Consider the following 17,770-nt stretch of genomic DNA (forward strand, 5'->3'; position numbering starts at 1 on the left):
CCTCCGAGACATGGGCAGTTAGCCAGCCGCTTCTTTTCACCTGACAGGGGAAGCTTCACCGGTAGGACATAGCACGTGGGAGGATCACGCTATTCCAACCAGTTCCCCTCCCTCCGAACAGGCGGCACTAACGACCAGAGGAGGCACCACATCAGCGACCAGGATATTGCATGTTTTGGTGAAGGGGTTCCTATATGAAGGAAACCCCCAGGGGGCACGGGGAGAACATGCAAACTCCACACAGAAAGGCCCTTTTGACGACCCCACCTGGGCGGCGGGCACTCGACGACATGCGGACGGGCACGCATTCCAGGTGGGAATCGAACCCAGGACCTTCTATTTGTGAGGCGACAGCGCTTACCACTGCACCACCATGCCCCTATTTATTTATTTTGAATCAAGAGACTTTCCATAACACGTCTTGGATGGGGATTCTTTGTTTTGTTGCTTACTTGAAGAATAGGCTCTAGAAGGCGGTGAGAGTAACCTTGCTGCCATCAGCTCCACTACAATTAAGAGAATTGCTGCTCACCATGGACTCTGTGAATGAAAAGAATCAAGAAGGAAACCTAAAAAGCATTCAAGATGTGTTCTGTGAGCTGACAAGCTCTGAGATTTAAGACTAAAATACAATTATACTGTGATAATGTTCCTATGGTGTGTGAGAGGGAGAGAGAGAGAGAGAGAGAGAGAGAGAGAGAGAGAGAGAGAGAGAGAGAGAGAGAGAGCCAACCATTCTAAATAGTTAATTTCCACAAGGCTTTGGAACTTTATTTTGAAATGTTGCACTTAAAGTGAGGGGGATAAGGGGGGAGAGAGATTGATTGTAAGTTTGTATTTAAACACACACTGCCTATTTAACACTCCTCTTCCTGGAATAAAGCAAAGCCTGATAACCACTCCCTCAAACACAGCCAGTTCTATTCTCTCCACATATTTCCTGTTCCTCCCCTTTCACAGATCTGCCAGTTTATAGATAGGTGTAAACATGCTGTGAAGTGCAAGAGCTGACCAGCACATTCACTGCAGATCAGCACATGAACACAAAGAAAACAACAGAGGTTTGGTTTGGAGCAGAGCCCAGCTTGTTTCAGTTCAGAGGAAGTGAAACTATCTGACTCACTGTCACTGAGAAGTGAAATGGCGCAGCAAGGAATTCAGCTGGACGGGGAGAAACTCTGCTGTTCGATCTGTCTGGATCTACTGAAGGATCCGGTGACTGTTCCCTGTGGGCACAGCTACTGCATGAGCTGTATTAAAGACTGCTGGGATGAAGAGGATCAGAAGAAAATCCACAGCTGCCCCCAGTGCAGACAGACCTTCACGCCGAGGCCTGTCCTGGGGAAAAACACCATGTTAGCAGAGTTGGTGGAGGACCTGAGGAAGACCGGACTCCAAGCTGCTCCTCCTGTTCGCTGCTATGCTGGACCTGGAGATGTGAGCTGTGATGTGTGCACTGGGAGAAAGCTGAAAGCCCTCAAATCCTGTCTGGTGTGTCTGGCCTCTTACTGTGAGCAGCACCTCCAGCCTCACTATGAATCCTCTACCTTTAAGAAACACAGGCTGGTGGAAGCCACGGTGAAGCTTCAGGAGAACATCTGCTCTCGTCACGACGAGGTGATGAAAATGTTCTGTCGTACTGATCAGCAGTGTATCTGTTATCTCTGCTCCGTGGACGAACATAAGGGACACGACACAGTCTCAGCTGCAGCAGAAAGGGCCGAGAGGCAGAAAGAGCTCGGGGTGAATCGGCAGAAAATCCAGCAGAGACTCCAGGGCAGAGAGAAAGACGTGAAGGTGCTTCAACAGAACCTGAAGGCTATGAATCTCTCTGCTGATAAAGCAGTGACGGACAGTGAGAAGATCTTCACTGACCTGGTCCGTCTCATTGAGAAGAGAAGCTCTGAGGTGAAGCAGCAGATCAGATCCCAGCAGAAAGAGGAAGTGAGTCGGGCTGAAGAACTTCAGGAGAAGCTGAAGCAGGAGATCTATGAGCTGAGGAGGAAACACACTGAGCTGGAGCAGCTCTCACACACAGAGGATCACATCCACTTCCTCCACAGTTACCCCTCACTGTCACGTCTCAGTCAATCTACAGACTCACCCAGGATCAATACCCATCCTCTGTGTTACTTTGAGGATGTGACTGCAGCTGTGTCAGAGGTCAGAGATAAACTACAGGACATTCTGACAGAGGAACGGCCTAAGATCTCACTGACAGTGACTGAAGTGGATGTTTTACTGCCACAACCAGAGCCCAAGACCAGAGCTGACTTCTTACAATATTCACGTCAGATCACACTGGATCCAAACACAACAAGCATATGGCTGTTATTATCTGAGGGGAACAGAAAAGCAACAGGCATGAGGAAAGCACAGTTATATTCTAGTCACCCAGACAGATTCACTAACTGCTATCAGGTCCTGAGTAGAGAGGGTTTGACTGGACGTTGTTACTGGGAGGTGGAGTGGAGCGGCTCTGTTTCAATAGCAGTCTCATATAAAGATATTAGCAGAACAGGGAGTGAAAGTGAATTTGGAAACAATGACAAGTCTTGGTCATTAGAGTATTACAGCAATAGTTGTCAGTTCAGACATAAGAGTATCAGAACTCTCATCTCAGTCCCTCCCTCCTCCAGAGTAGGAGTGTACCTGGATCACAGAGCAGGTATTCTGTCCTTCTACAACGTCTCTGAAACCATGACTCTCCTCCAAAGAGTCCAGACCACATTCACTCAGCCTCTCCATCCTGGACTGTGGTGTAACACTGGAGCTGCTGAGCTGTGTAAGCTCAAGTAGACAGGACTTATTGAAGCAGCTGTGTGTGTGTGTGTGTGTGTGTGTGTGTGTGTGTGTGTGTGTGTGTGTGTGTGCGCGTGCGTGCGTGCGTGCGCGTGTGTGTGTGTGTGTGTGTGTGTTCTCTCTCCATCTATGGTGCTTAGCTCTCATTGCCGTGGTGTTTCTGCACTGCACTGCCCACAGATCACCTGTCAATCAAACATTGTGGGCGGGACTGTGATGTCTTTTTCCAAGTTGACTTTTCTGTGGATGATGTTTGATTTCCTGTAGGTGGTGCTCTTTTCTTTGTGTTATATCAGTCAGTGATAGCGAGTATCCAACCACACATGTGGCCTATATAGTTCTTATTGTTGTGTATTGCTGTAGTGACTGTTTCTGTCCCACTACATGGGCCTTAATGGAGCTGTGTGTGTGTGTGTGTGTGTGTGTGTGTGTGTGTGTGTGTGTGTGTGTGTGTGTGTGTGAGTGTGAGTGTGAGTGTGAGTGTGAGTGTGAGTGTGAGTGTGAGTGTGAGTGTGTGTGTGTGTGTGTGTGTGTGTGTGTGTGTGTGTGTGTGTGTGTGTGTGTGTGTGTGTGTGTGTTACCAGGCTTTAGTGATTGAATGTGTGATCAAAGTGAATGTTTGCAAAGATCAATAAAAAAAATCCCCAGGAATGTATGGAAAATATTTCTTCTGATTCATTCCAGGAAGTACATACTGTACATAACACTTGCCTGAATGTAGAAAATAACGACTTTAACATCGGGGGTTGATATGTTCCAGTTGTCACCTTTACAGACACACGTGTTTACAGATGTTCTCTTTTGAAACACCAAAAAAGTGTAGGAATTTTAAGTTTAAACTGATGTTGAAACAGATTATTTATTTGTTAAGATGAACAGAGAAATTATTAAACTTGCACTTTGAAATTATATCTGTGTTTTCTGTGATCACTTGGTAAGAACATTATTCAAGCCTTTAACTGCTGCTCTGCATTGAAAGACACTTTTTAAGGGGAACCTGAGGAGGAATGCTGTTCCCCCTCTCCTTCTCACCGTTCCCTCTCAACGTTTACTCTGGGAACTCTGTTCCCAGGCGTTCCCCCTCATTCCCACCACTGATTTTAACACACATTTCAAAAAAATCGCTCTTCACAATGTCAATAGAGCAATTGTCTTTGTGCCCTGGCATGTGGCCTTATGCCATAAAAATAAATGTGTGACCCTGAAGGCCACATGGCCTTGCCCCTAAAATTATTAAATCCCCCCTCCCCCCCCACTCCCTTACTTTGTTGCAGTCTATTTAAATATGAAACTGTGGTCACGTGACCTCAAGCAGTCTATTTAAGTTTGAAACTGTGGACCTTCTAGCTGTGAGGCGACAGCTCTTACCACTGCTCACCGTGCCCCTATTTATTTATTTATTTAGAATCAAGAGACTTTCCATAACAAGTCTTGGATGGGGATTCTTTGTTTTGTTGCTTACTTGAAGAATAGGCTCTAGAAGGCGGTGAGAGTAACCTTGCTGCCATCAGCTCCACTACAATTTCTAGAATTGCTGCTCACCATGGACTCTGTGAATGAAAAGAATCGAGAAGGAAACCTAAAAAGCATTCAAGATGTGCTCTGTGAGCTGACAAGCTCTGAGATTTAAGACTAAAATACAATTATACTGTGATAATGTACCTATGGTGTGTGAGAGAGAGGGAGAGAGAGAGATAGAGAGAGAGAGAGAGAGAGAGAGAGAAGTGCATTGACTGACAACCTTGCTATGCTGATCCTATTACCAGTAATCTTCAGACCTTACAAATCCACAGCCTTTTAAACTTTGGCTCACGTGAAACGCTAAACATTGACGACCCCCCCCCAGATCCCCCCCCCCCCTTCTGTCTAATTATTCCAAGCAAATGTTTGAATAATGCCCAATTAAATTAAGACACATTTATTCACTTAATCAGCCCCTATCTGATTGTATAGTTGCTTAGGGCTTTCATCACCCACTTCCCTGAGTGAGTCCAACTCAGGTGTGCTCCACCATCAGTAGCTCAGCATGTATGGAGCTCTCCATGGTGCTGAACCTGTGTTCACTCATTTTGGCCATTAATTCGCCAATTGCGTTCCAGCGATACATACATAGATACATACGTAGGTTTGCCCATTTATGTGTAGTATGTGTGTAGGATAACAAGGTATCCATGGGTCTTTACCCAACCCAGGCATGAACCACCCCATATCGGGCTAATTAATGATGATAGACTTGGAAAAAAAAGTTTGTGTTACGCTGCAGAAAGCAGTTTTATAGCTTCAGCTTCGGTAAGGCGTACAATTCAACCTTCACCACACACAAACCGAAATAATTGTATTCAAGACCCCTTTATTTTTCACAATCATTTGTATTCTCAATTTGAAATACTTCCATATATTTGTCGGCGTTTATGTACAGTTACAGTATTTGCATGTCCAAATTATGATTTGTGCAAATCTGCAAATGTTTGATCTCTGCCAGGCTCAACTGCTTTCAAAGATGATTATTAGTAAGTGGAAAGATAATGTGGAGTAGTCTGCAAAACATGTACACTTTTTATTGACAATTACTGCCTTTTTAAAGTCAAGGATTGTCAGCCTTATTATAACACAGAAAGGGGAAAAAACACATCTAAATATCATCATTTATTCAGACACCACATACAAAAAAGAAAATCTAGAATAACATCAACAAACCAAGAGGAGCGGGGGAAGGGGCATTGAAACAACTAACTTAGACACGATTGTGGTGTTTTTTTTTTTACCAAGACTTGCTTGTGATTTCTTTGACTGAGCAGCACACTTTTAGAAGATCAGACCGGTCTCATTTTACAACAAAGAAAGAAAAAATATATATATTAAGAATCACAATTTTTTCTTAAGTGGATTGTGTCTTCTGACCATGTGAGAGAGTTGTGGAAAGAAATACACAATATAACTTGGCTAGGAATGTTCGGGACGTGATTCAATCCAGGAATTGTTAGTTGATGATAATGTTAACAGTACTTCCCGTACACATGGGGGCAGGGGAACAGCTATAGCCTTTGTGGGAGTACAGTAGATACAAAGTATCAGTAATAATATAATACTGTGTTGTGGCTGTGCTAAAGGTTTTTGGTACTGGAACATTGGCCTTTTTGGTGTATATAGTAAAAGTGAATACTTTGTAGGCATACTTCAGTGTAACTGAATCTCAGACCTTTGAACACAGCTTGGCCTGTAGATTCCCAGAAAGCATTGGACTTGTATATTCTCTTGTGTTATCGCCGTTCTTCTCCCTTTCCTTTCTTCATGCTCTAAAGATGGACGCCTCGTCGCCCGTTCACATGACGGTGCACTTCTCCTCTGCCTGGGTCTTCAACTGGGTGACAGTAGCTGAGGCCTTCTCCTTGAGCTGGTCCATGTCCATGTTCTGCAAGTTCTGCATCTGGCCCAGGATGGAGTCCTTGCCCTCCTCCTCGTCGGCATCCTCGTCCACCATCTTGAGGAGCTCCTCTGGCACATCCACATCATCCCCAGCCATCTCAAGCATGTTATCATCCTGCTCGCTCTGTGGATGACAACACCAGAGACAGAACATGGACACAACCATTATGATAGGTGTAGCCAGAGAATGACATATATATTGCAGAGTCTACATTAAATTGCATTATTAGCGGAAATCTTTACAAACAGACAGAATATTGAGATGTTTTCAGTCTGAGTCTTGCAGCCAAACTATTTCAGAGGTCTTTAATAATTTCTCATCTAGAAAATCTTATTGTATATTCAATATTTTATCCTAACAGAATAATGCATATGAAAAAGATTTCTATATTAAAGGATGGAGTAGGCTGGTGGGTAATGATTCGGGGTTTTTTTACTCTAAAGCTTCTTATATTTAAAGAGTCTTGTTGTTGCTTGGATCACACCCATTTTCAAACAAGCCCTTCATGTTGATGTAAACTCCACACCAGAGATGCGCAGAAGTCATTTTTTGCATGTCCAAGTGGAGTCTCAAGTCTTTAGTCACAAGTCCAAGTCAAGTTTCAAGTCTCTTATGGATGAGCGTTCTATCATCTGATGCATGCCATCCAGTCTGCTTAGAACACTGCATAGCTCAAACTAAGCAATTCAAAGCATGTACTGTATTATCCTCACTCCTTTATCTATTAGCACACAGCAGTGATACTCAACTTGCGGCCCGCGATGGAATTGCAATTTTTTTTTTTTTTTTTTTTTACAGTGCACCTGAACGCAACATGCAAGATACCCGCTGAATAAGTGTCCAAATGTTCATGTAATTCTGGCCAATACTCCACTTCTGTTATAGCATTTCAGTCTGGAATATGGAATATCTTTCAATAATCTATGATTTAGCTGCTAAATTGTCAAATACTGACATCTGCTCGCTACCCAGGCACTTATGTATGTACTTAACCTAACTAATTTAACCTAACTAACTATCCGGTGTGCACAACATTGTCAGACTAAACTCCGGCTGACACCCCAAAAAACTACAATCCGCTACAGAAAAATGTATACTGTTTGTTTATTAACTGGCCCCTGGCCTCCTATCATTTCACAAAAGTGGCCCCCGGGCAAAGCAAGTTGAGTATCCCAGGCATACAGTATCAGTATTGATTAGTTGATATTATTATAGGCATTTCCTTAACGTTAATGCACCAAAAGTTTCATGACTGCATCTTGCACAGTTTTGATGCTATCACACTAGCCAAATCTGTCCGTCCAGACAGACAGACAGACAGACAGACAGACAGACAGACAGACAGACAGACAGATAAACAGACAGACAGACAGACAGACAGATAAACAGACAGACAGACAGACAGACAGACAGACAGACAGACAGACAGATAAACAGACAGACAGACAGACAGATAAACAGACAGACAGACAGACAGACAGACAGACAGACAGACAGACAGACAGACAGACAGCCAGCCAGACAGATAAACAGACAGACAGACAGACAGACAGACAGACAGACAGCCAGCCAGCCAGACAGCAAGGCAGACAGACAGACAGACAGACAGACAGATAGACACCTTGCAAAGTACTCAAAACCGCTTCTGTGGTAGTTCGTGCTAACAGGTGTCTCCAGGAGCACATGTTGCCCTGATGACACACAGACTAACAAGGTGAAAACAACACCAGCCCTGCTGTCTGTCGTGGCTGCAGGTAACAAACAACAGATCTAGGCCAACTCTAGGATCGATCTTAATCCGTCTTCCTTGCATCCTAGAAGACATTCTGCATTCTATCTTCAGTATTTTGTGAAGCAGACATGAGTCTCCTTTTGACATGATAATATCTTCATTTCTTCAATAATGTGCTGTGTTACATTGTAGGCAGTGTTGGGGGTAACTCATTACAAAAGTAACATATTACATTTAATATATTACTTTTAGCAGTAACTCAGTAATATAACTTATTACTTATAGGATTTCAGTAATATTATACCAGTTACTTTGTCAAGTAACACAAGTTACAAATTGAGTTACTTTTTTTTTAATCAAAGCACATATTTAAATAAAGATAAAGATAAAGATTTTCTGATATAATTGTGTTTTCATGCAAATAACCACTATAGATGACAATAAAAAAAGGAAAAGGATAACATTTAGAATCTTGGATGGTTTACACTGATTTCAAGACAGTTGAAATTATTTTCCGGGAAAGTAATGCAAAAGTAGTGTAATAACTAACGAGTTGCTCTACACAGACAGTAATATTGTAAAGTAACGTATTACTTTCAAATGATAGTAACTAGTAATATGTAGTATATTACATTTTGAAAGTAACTTGCCCAACACTGATTGTAGGATACTAAATTCAATGACTTTGGAACATAAACCTGACCAATCCAGAACACTCATGCAATGCAGACGGTGCTGTGACTACTTTAACGTCAATCTGTGGGATTATCTGAGACCTAGCCTTAGCCTCTCCTCTCTGACTCCTAACGATGGTCTAAAGATATCTTCCATAGCGCTGCACGAGACTTTAATTCCATTAGATGCTCGGCACCAACTCCTCTTTCCTACCCAAATACTTGAACTATAGGCGACTGAATATATATATATATATATATGTAATATTATTACTACATATATATATCCAAGTCGCTCTTGACAGAATGTACGCACCACCACCCAGGTTAAAACAAAGCAGTCAACAGAGCCGGATATCTTTAGATTTCTTATCCTCCTTTTGGCACTCTCTAGGTTAGGTTGCCATGGTGAAAATACACATAAAGACACGACATCATACGCAGCCTTTGTCGTATTATCTTTTCAAGATGGCACGGTGTGCAATTAAGGAAATTAATTAGATCTATTCATATTTCTTCCTGCCGTTTGTCCTCAAGGTTTATGTGTGGTTTCAATTTAAAAGACGAACACAGAAAGGAAATGCAGCCCATTGTCTAATAGAGACCAGTGAACAATTGAGTGTCTATTGCATGTAACCATGGTTACCACTGCCTTCAACTTTACATTGTATTAGAAAACCTGCAATTCATATCCCCTTTTGCTATAAAAACAATAACAACAACGCTGACACCAACGCCGCCGCCGCCAACAACAACCACAACAACAACAACAACAACAACAACACAACATGCATCTGTTAATAGCATGTTTTCACCACAAGATTGATTTATGGGATATGAATAATCTACAAATGGTTTAAATATAATCCCAACACACCTTTTTCTCTCCTTCCATAATTTAACGTTTCTCCGATGTAAGAATCCTTCACAATCCTGGAATCACTCAGCTGACATCGGCTCAAGTAGAGGAACCCCTTTCTTAAAGTCAGTTCACAGTCACACTGCCTGACGTTGCTTAATGAGCCGGGTGCTTAATGAGCTGCTCAGTGGCATTTGGCTTTAAGACTCAAGGTGCAATATGGGACAACACCTTGCTCACCTAATCTGCCGACATGGCTTCCACCACCTCTTGTTCTCCAAGCTAGAACCACCGAGGAGCCCTACTGCTGCCCAACGGATGAAACACAACTTCAACCCAAGCATCGAGCAGCCGTTTGTTGAGGTGTACAGCAGGGGTTCTCAACCTTTTGTAACTTTAGGCCCACTTCTGATTGTTAAAACAGTTTCCGAGGACCACCTTCCCAGATAAATGAAAGACAGAGGGAAAAAAAGGAATTGAAATGACTAGGGGTGTCACGATACACTCAGTTCACGATACAATACGTATCACGATACTGGGTTCACGATAACGATACGATACGATACGATTTTAACAATATTTTTTTAAACTTGAATAATGACAATATATGACTGGAAAAGTAGTATTTTATTTGAAATGCACAAATACAAAACATGCTGTTGTGGGAAATTGTTATTACAATAACAACTAGAAAAAACATGAGATTGGAGATAAGGCTTATCTTGAAATAGAATGAGTTACACCGTCACTTAGATTTACTTTGAACTAAAAGGTTTCTCGGCAGTATAAATTCTCATTATGCATCTTCAGTTTTTCTTCAAACTCAAACAACAAGACTTTTCTTAGTCTATTTTTTATGCATCTTCAGTTTTTCCTGTCAAGTAAACAGTTTTGCCAGAAACTCAATTGAATGGTTTCTCTCCTGTATAACTTCTCATGTGTCTCTTCAGAGACTTGTTCAACTGAACTACTTTCCACACATTGAACTTCAACAAACAAAGACGTTTCTTAGTCTATTTTTTTTTTTTTTGCGATATGAGATTTCATCTCAACGATACATATCGTGACGTTTTACTATCGCGAAATTTCGTGGGACGATATATTGTGACACCCCTAGAAATGACACATTTTAATTGGACGTTTTTGATCGATATCATTCTTGAGCACATGTAGATATCAAAATAAATAAATAACTAGCTGTCATCACACTTTTTTTATTTTATTTCTTATTCATATATTTGGCAATACCACTGCCTCCGTGCCCCACTTCAAGGTGCTCTGAGGCCCAGCAGTGCAGGGCCATGGCCCACTGGTTGAGTATAGCTGCTTTAGAGGACAATAAGTTAAGTACTCAATCCTGCACGTCGATTGTTTTGACTAAAAGATTAATCAAATGAAAGAATACCAGTTACACTTTTACACAGACTTCACACAGATATTGTAACTGTCCTGTGTGTAGCCGTTCCACAGCTGATTTTGGAGTTATATTTCAGTTGCAGCCAATCATGCTGCTGCTGTGTTTCCGCTGAAGAAAGAAAGTATAAATAGCAGAAATATATATAATATAATATATATATTACTCTACAAATGTAAATGGTAAAATGGTAAATGGTAAATGGCCTGCATTTATATAGCGCTTTAAAATGAGTAGGTACATTCACCCATTCATACACCGATGGCGGCAGGCTGCCACGCAGGGTGCTGGCACACCATCAGGAGCATTTTGGGGGTCAGTATCTTGCAGACTGGAGGAGGCGGGAATCGAACCACCGACCTCTTTTATCCAAAGCGATTGATGGACAACCCACTCTACCTCCTGAGCTACAGCCGCCCCTACAGAGACTTGACAAATGTTGCTCTACAAACCTACTTACCTTTGGCAGCCGGTACTTATCCCTGAGGCACACCCTGAGCGTTGCCCTCTCTGCCTTCTTGTGCAGGAAATCGGCATCTCTCTCCATTCTGAAATACAGAAGTAATAAACATCAGTGCACAATAACATTTATTGTTTCTCATGCAAACATCCCCAACAGGTTTACATTAAATGCACAGTGAAGAATACGATTGCTTTTTGATCATTTTAGAATACAAACACAGCAGCGAGCAACGATCTGGATGTTAATGACCTCTTGGGTAAACACATTTTAAAAAGAAAATGTATCAGAATCACTTTTGTTGCCACAGTATGCAAGTTACATATGAGGAATTTGTCTTAGTGTCTGTATGCAGCGTAGCGGTCACATCAATATACAGAGATAAGAAGTAGGAAGATAACTAAAGACAATCACAAAGTTGCAAGTGCAATCAAATCGAGTAAATATATACAATATGTACATGAGTGGTGAAGTGTTCTGTGGATGATAAATATGAATTTACGTTGAATTTACATGAGATTTACAGACTGAGTTAAATAGGCGTTAAATAGGCAGTGGATTTACATTAATTTACAGTCGGAGTGAAATAAGAGTTTACATTGATACATCCATGCATAGACTGTAATCATAGTGAGTGGTTTTTCATTGGAGTGATCATGTGTATGTTTTGTTTTGGAATAATCTATCTGGAGTGGCAAACAGCTAGAGTGTCCCGGAGTTGTCCCTTATGTCTTGCCTCTCGCCAACATTTCAAATATCTGGTAGTAGCAGTCACAACAAACAACAAATATCAGGCAGTAGTATTTGGGTGGAATAAACCTTTAAAACTGTAGTTATAGACATATCAAGTAGTATTTTGGTGGAATAAACCTTTCGAACTATAAGTGGTTAGGCAGAAAGTAGCATTTGGGTGGTCCAGCAATCTGGTCACCATAGCTCCAATATTGACCAAACTCCACAACACTTGGTCATGAAGCTTAATTGGCACCTACAGTATATGTATCATTAAAGTAGGGAGGTGCACCTGCCTATGCATTTTAAACTCAGCTCAATCAAGTTTCATGGAATCTGAAACATTTCTAGGGTTAAATAGTCCAAATGAAAACAAATTTACATTGGTGTGAGTTCATATGGCCCCTATCACAAAAGGTATTTTAAGTCATGGTGGGTTTGGGTTTGGACAATATCCTTCCTAAATTTGTATAGACACTGGGACCTCTATTTTGAACATACATGCCAATTGTTATGCATGAATTGCAGAGATGGGGACTTGGACTGCGCCTGCATTTTCCAATATTTTCAAGGAGAGACTCATGCCTTTTCCCTCAGCCAATTAAAGATGGGGATAATAGGTCAGATTGAGTGAGGCAGCTTTATGATCAGGCCAAAACACCACAGCTTGCACTGTACTGAAATACTGTAGTAACAATGTAGTAACAATGTAGTAACAATGTACTTGTTAAACATGTTCAACTGGACTGACTGTATTGGACAGATTTTAAATGTCGGCATGTAGTCACAATTTATTATGTTTACTTCCCAGCACATATTTTGTTTGCATCAAGAATTAAAGTATAGTAGATCTGACATTGTTGTTAGAAATGTCAGTTTTTGGAAGGGTGCTGTCATTTAGAAACAAATGAATACACGTTATAAAGAGGAAAAGACAGGGTGGACAAATCGTGTTATGTAATTCATAGTGACTGATGGTGAGGAGGCTTCTGTGGATTACCAATGTCTAATGTTTGAATATTAATATAACATAATTTATTAGAGAATACAGTAGCAGTCTTTTGCCTTGTGAAATAGTGAATACTTGTATTTATGTTTCAGTGAAAGGAGATGTACTCGACAAACTGGCATATACTGTACTACAAAACAAAACAAAACCTGCTGCTCATTTTAGAGGAGTTATAAACATGTATCAAAATAGTTTTCATAGAGCTTCCACTGATATAAAACACCAACAATAATGTTTCTCAAACTAGTTGTGTATAAAGAATATAATTGTATTTAATTATGCAAGTATGTAACAAACATTGTAATTGGTTTTCCTTTACATAACTGGATACAGGGAACCATGTTGTTTTGTATCATCCGGGATCAAACACTGGAACATTTAGTCCTATAAAACCCTTTGAAGTGTAAGTAATAAATATGGTGAAATTGTACGCAATTTTATCAAGTCATATCAGATTTTTTTACATTGCGTATTTGAGTTTGTGTTGAGAGTCTTTGCAAATAATATATGTTTTTTCTTTTGCTGGAACCACATATTGATTATGGGAGATTATTTATCTATCAGATTGCTGCATTATAGGGAACATCCTGGAAAATGATACATTATGGTGGTACGTCTGCACTGACCTTGATCAATAACATCAACAAGCATATAAATGTAAATTTAAATTAATTTAATTCTGATGTGATTAAATGATTTAGTCAGGGGCAGATGAAAAATAGTAATACAAAAAACAAATAAATAGTAAAATCTCGTGAATAACGCTTGTCAAGGTCAGATGGTCTTGCCACACAGTCTGCAGTCAAGCTATCCTCCATGGGGCCAGTGAGCTCAAAAGAAAATGGCGTGCTGCTGTCTGGCTCACAACTTACTTCTCCTCCACCAGCTGTTTTTGGTACTCCTCGTACTCCTCGCGTGTCATCCCTGCTGCTTTGGCGGGGTCTGACGGGGCGGCCTCCTCTTCCTTGTCACCACCTCCACTGGGAACCAATCCTGACAAGGGGTTACCAATCATGCTCTTGATCAAGAAAGCCATCTTTGCCTTATGTGATGATTCTTCTGCTCTCCTAAAATACTTTTGTCACTTAAACTGAAGTTGCTCCACCTATGCTGCTCCCCTTACGGGCACCTTTGGGTTCCTATAGCCGTCAAATCCAGTGCTAGCTGTCCGGCTAACCTGCTGCTTGTCTATGTAGCCAAGGACACACTGATGACCAGCCAGCAGGGTGTAAAAAAACCAAACAGTTTGACATCAGCTGTAATCTGGATTAAATCCTCCCCGGCTCCGCTATGCTAAGAGGCAGATGGCCTGTTTTCTCTCTGTTTTTAAAACGTGGATACTTTTCTCTGTTACTTTTTATTTTTTATCAATTTTGACACATTGTGCATTGTTTTGCAATTCTGGGTGCATAGTATCAACGTTCACAATAAAAAATGGTTTTGAAGAAGTGTTTCCTCGGCCCGTGACAACACAGGCTAGGTGCTTCCGCCCACTCTGCCTCTTAATCATATTAGTTAAGTAGGGGCTGGCCTGTGTGCAGCTTCACCCAGAGATTTACATGTATACTGGAGAGAGAGAGAGAGAGAGAGAGAGTGGGAGAGAGAGAGAGAGTGGGAGAGAGAGAGAGTGGGAGAGAGAGGGAGAGAGAGAGGGAGAGAGTAGGAGAGAGGGAGAGAGGGGGAGAGGGAGAGGGAGAGAGAGGGAGAGGGAGGGGGAGAGAGGGGGAGAGAGAGGGAGAGAGAGAGAGGGGGAGAGGGAGAGGGAGAGGGAGAGGGAGGGGGAGAGGGAGAGAGGGGGAGAGAGAGGGAGAGAGGGAGAGAGAGAGAGTGGGAGAGAGAGAGGGAGACAGAGAGAGAGAGAGAGAGAGGGAGAGTGGGAGAGAGAGAGAGAGAGAGAGAGAGGGAGACAGAGGGAGAGTGGGAGAGAGAGAGAGAGAGTGGGAGAGAGAGAGGGAGACAGAGAGAGAGAGGGAGAGAGAGAGAGAGAGGGAGACAGAGAGAGAGGGAGAGAGAGGGAGAGAGAGAGAGGGAGAGTGGGAGAGAGAGAGGGAGACAGAGAGAGAGAGGGAGAGTGGGAGAGAGAGAGAGAGGGAGACAGAGAGAGAGTGGGAGAGAGAGAGAGAGTGGGAGAGAGAGGGAGACAGAGAGAGAGAGAGGGAGAGTGGGAGAGAGAGAGAGGGAGAGAGGGGGAGAGGGAGAGAGAGGGAGGGGGAGAGGAAGAGAGGGGGAGAGAGAGGGAGAGAGGGAGAGAGGGAGAGAGAGGGAGGGGGGAGGGAGAGGGAGAGAGGGAGGGAGAGAGGGGGAGAGGGAGAGAGAGGGGGGGGGGAGAGAGAGGGAGAGAGGGAGAGAGAGGGGGGGGAGGGGGAGGGAGGGAGAGGGGGAGAGAGAGGGAGGGGAAGGGAGAGGGAGGGAGGGAGAGAGAGAGGGAGATTACAGGGTTGTTGATCCCCACTAGAGCCATTCTTGATCCTTCATTCTGTCGTCGTGCTATTGTTCAACAGCACAATGAGTGACAGGAGGATGAGAGATGGGGAGGAGCCAACTCTCATTTCATTTCAGTTCTATCAGCCCGTCACGATCTAAGAGCTTGATGAAGATTACAATCAATATTCCTGAGCACTCAAATGGTTCAGAAATGCGCAATTGCAAACAAACCTCTCTGGGAGAGAGCTTAATGCTCTCTAAACACTGTGGTGTACAGTCACAGTAAATGCTGGCTCCTGGACATCACTGGCTTGATGGGGAAGCTATGGGAAGCAGGTCTGGCTGTGATCAGTCCTGGGATAGGAGACTAGTCTGCTGCTGGACGTGGTATTGGAGGACCAGTAGGAGGTGCTCTTCCCTCTGGTCTCACGAATAATATCCCCAATGCCCCAGGGCAGAGACAGGGACTCTGTCCTGTGAGTGATCGCTGTCCATCGGATGAGATGTTAAACCAAGGTCCCGACTTTCTGTGGTCCTTAAAGATCCCATTAGCACTAGTCTTCGCAAGAGTAGGGGTGTACTCAATAGACTACTTGCACAACTCCACTACTTCCTGAAATGAGTAGGGCATCTTGGATTCCTGTCCTACACTATTGGATGAACTGATTCATGTCAGGTGTGCCTGATCACTGTTGACTTGTGACTGCAGCAGTCAGGCACACCTGACATTAATCAGTTCATCTAATAGTGTAGGACAGGAAACCAAGATGCCCTACTCATTTCAGGAAGTAGTGGAGTTGTGCAAGTAGTCTATTACCACACAAGCCTTCCGTCCATCATGGCCACCGTTACTGGCACATTTAGACCAGTCATTATATGAAAAGAAAAAAGGCACCAAACCCTGAACAAATTGAGACAAAATGGAGCGCCCCCCTTCACACATACTGTACATACACACCCTCTGACAAAAGACCCTCTCATACCAAATGATGGTACCACCATACACAATGGGATATCTGGGAGCGGGATTCGAACCGGTGACCTAATGAGCTGATGTCATGGAGTGGACCTTCATCAGGGTCACCCAACTGTGAGGTCATCATCGCCGATGTCACTGCAACTGTGTGAGGTCACCGGCGGGTTCAGATTCAAAAACAATCCACCACATAATATGTGGAAGCTACAACTTCCTTACATAACTGCAATCAAACTGTTTCATTGTCGTTTTTGCCTCCTCAGCCTGTGAGATGGATAATAAATATCCCATATTTGCAATGTCAACAATACCCAGTGAGCAGTGAGCACCAAACGGGATGCAGCGTTGTTTTCTAGTTGAAAATATTCAGTCTGACATCCTCAGCCCAGAACCAAACAGATTTTTACTTTCACGACACCGATACAGACATCAGGAGGGATAAGAGAAATGTGTTTTATGTAGTCCAATTAATCACCAATTATTACATTACCTCTTTGGTGTAGCCTATCTGACTTCCAGTACCCCCAGCAATACTTAACCCTGTAATGTGCCGATGTTTTGACCTGATACTACTTAACTGGCATCCAGGGAACTCCACTAACCTTAACGACTTTCCCTCCTTGTCTGACATGATTTTACAGCTCCAGCCTCGTTTCAAAATTACAGCTTGCAACTCCAGGCTTTGGCTCCACAATGTATAACCTGTTGAAATCAACATCTACTTAACTAGGTTGAAAATTTAACTAATTTACTTCAACTACAAGAGGCAAGTTTGCTTTTAAAGGAACACTCCGCCCATTTTCAAACAGCTTTGTATCATTAGAACATCAGTAGTATATCAGAAAACTGTAAACGGCTTTGAAGTCTGTCATTTAATTTGACAGTTATTGAGTGTTAAAGTGTGGACCAGTGACATCACTGGTCCACACTAACTCAAATTAATAACTCATTGACTCAAATCAACTCTCAATAACTGTCAAACTATTCATCATCCATCTAGTTTGACAGTTATTGAGAGTTGATTTGAGTTAATGAGTTATTAATTTGAGTTAGTGTGGACCAGTGATGTCACTGGTCCACTTTAACACTCAATAACTGTCAAATTAAATGACAGACTTCAAAACAGTTTACAGTTTTCTGATATACCGTACTACTGATGTTCTAATGATACAAAGCTGGTTGAAAATGGGCAGAGTGTTCCTTTAAGCACTGGAGACGCTTAGGTGAATTTATCTGATCGTGTGAGTGTGTTGAAATGAAC

General features: G+C 42.4%; 2 protein-coding genes across 2 annotated transcripts; one reads left to right on the plus strand and one right to left on the minus strand.

The window, feature by feature from the left end:
• Nucleotides 1-1,140: 1,140 nt before the first annotated feature.
• Nucleotides 1,141-2,862, plus strand: LOC310795595 (E3 ubiquitin/ISG15 ligase TRIM25-like; the record flags this gene model as incomplete). The annotated part of the gene is made up of 1 exon (XM_083657663.1): nucleotides 1,141-2,862. One exon carries the CDS (start codon nucleotides 1,141-1,143, stop codon nucleotides 2,797-2,799), a length of 1,659 nt encoding a protein of 552 aa, XP_083513789.1. The 3' UTR covers nucleotides 2,800-2,862.
• Nucleotides 2,863-6,124: 3,262 nt separating this feature from the next.
• On the minus strand, nucleotides 6,125-14,145 carry cplx4a (complexin 4a; the record flags this gene model as incomplete). The annotated part of the gene is made up of 3 exons (XM_083657655.1): nucleotides 6,125-6,352; nucleotides 11,369-11,456; nucleotides 13,982-14,145. 3 exons carry the CDS (start codon nucleotides 14,143-14,145, stop codon nucleotides 6,125-6,127), a joined length of 480 nt encoding a protein of 159 aa, XP_083513781.1.
• Between the last annotated feature and the right edge of the window lie 3,625 nt (nucleotides 14,146-17,770).

This window comes from Poromitra crassiceps (assembly GCF_964638095.1).
Source record: "Poromitra crassiceps genome assembly, chromosome: 21".
NCBI classification, from domain to species: domain Eukaryota; kingdom Metazoa; phylum Chordata; class Actinopteri; order Beryciformes; family Melamphaidae; genus Poromitra; species Poromitra crassiceps.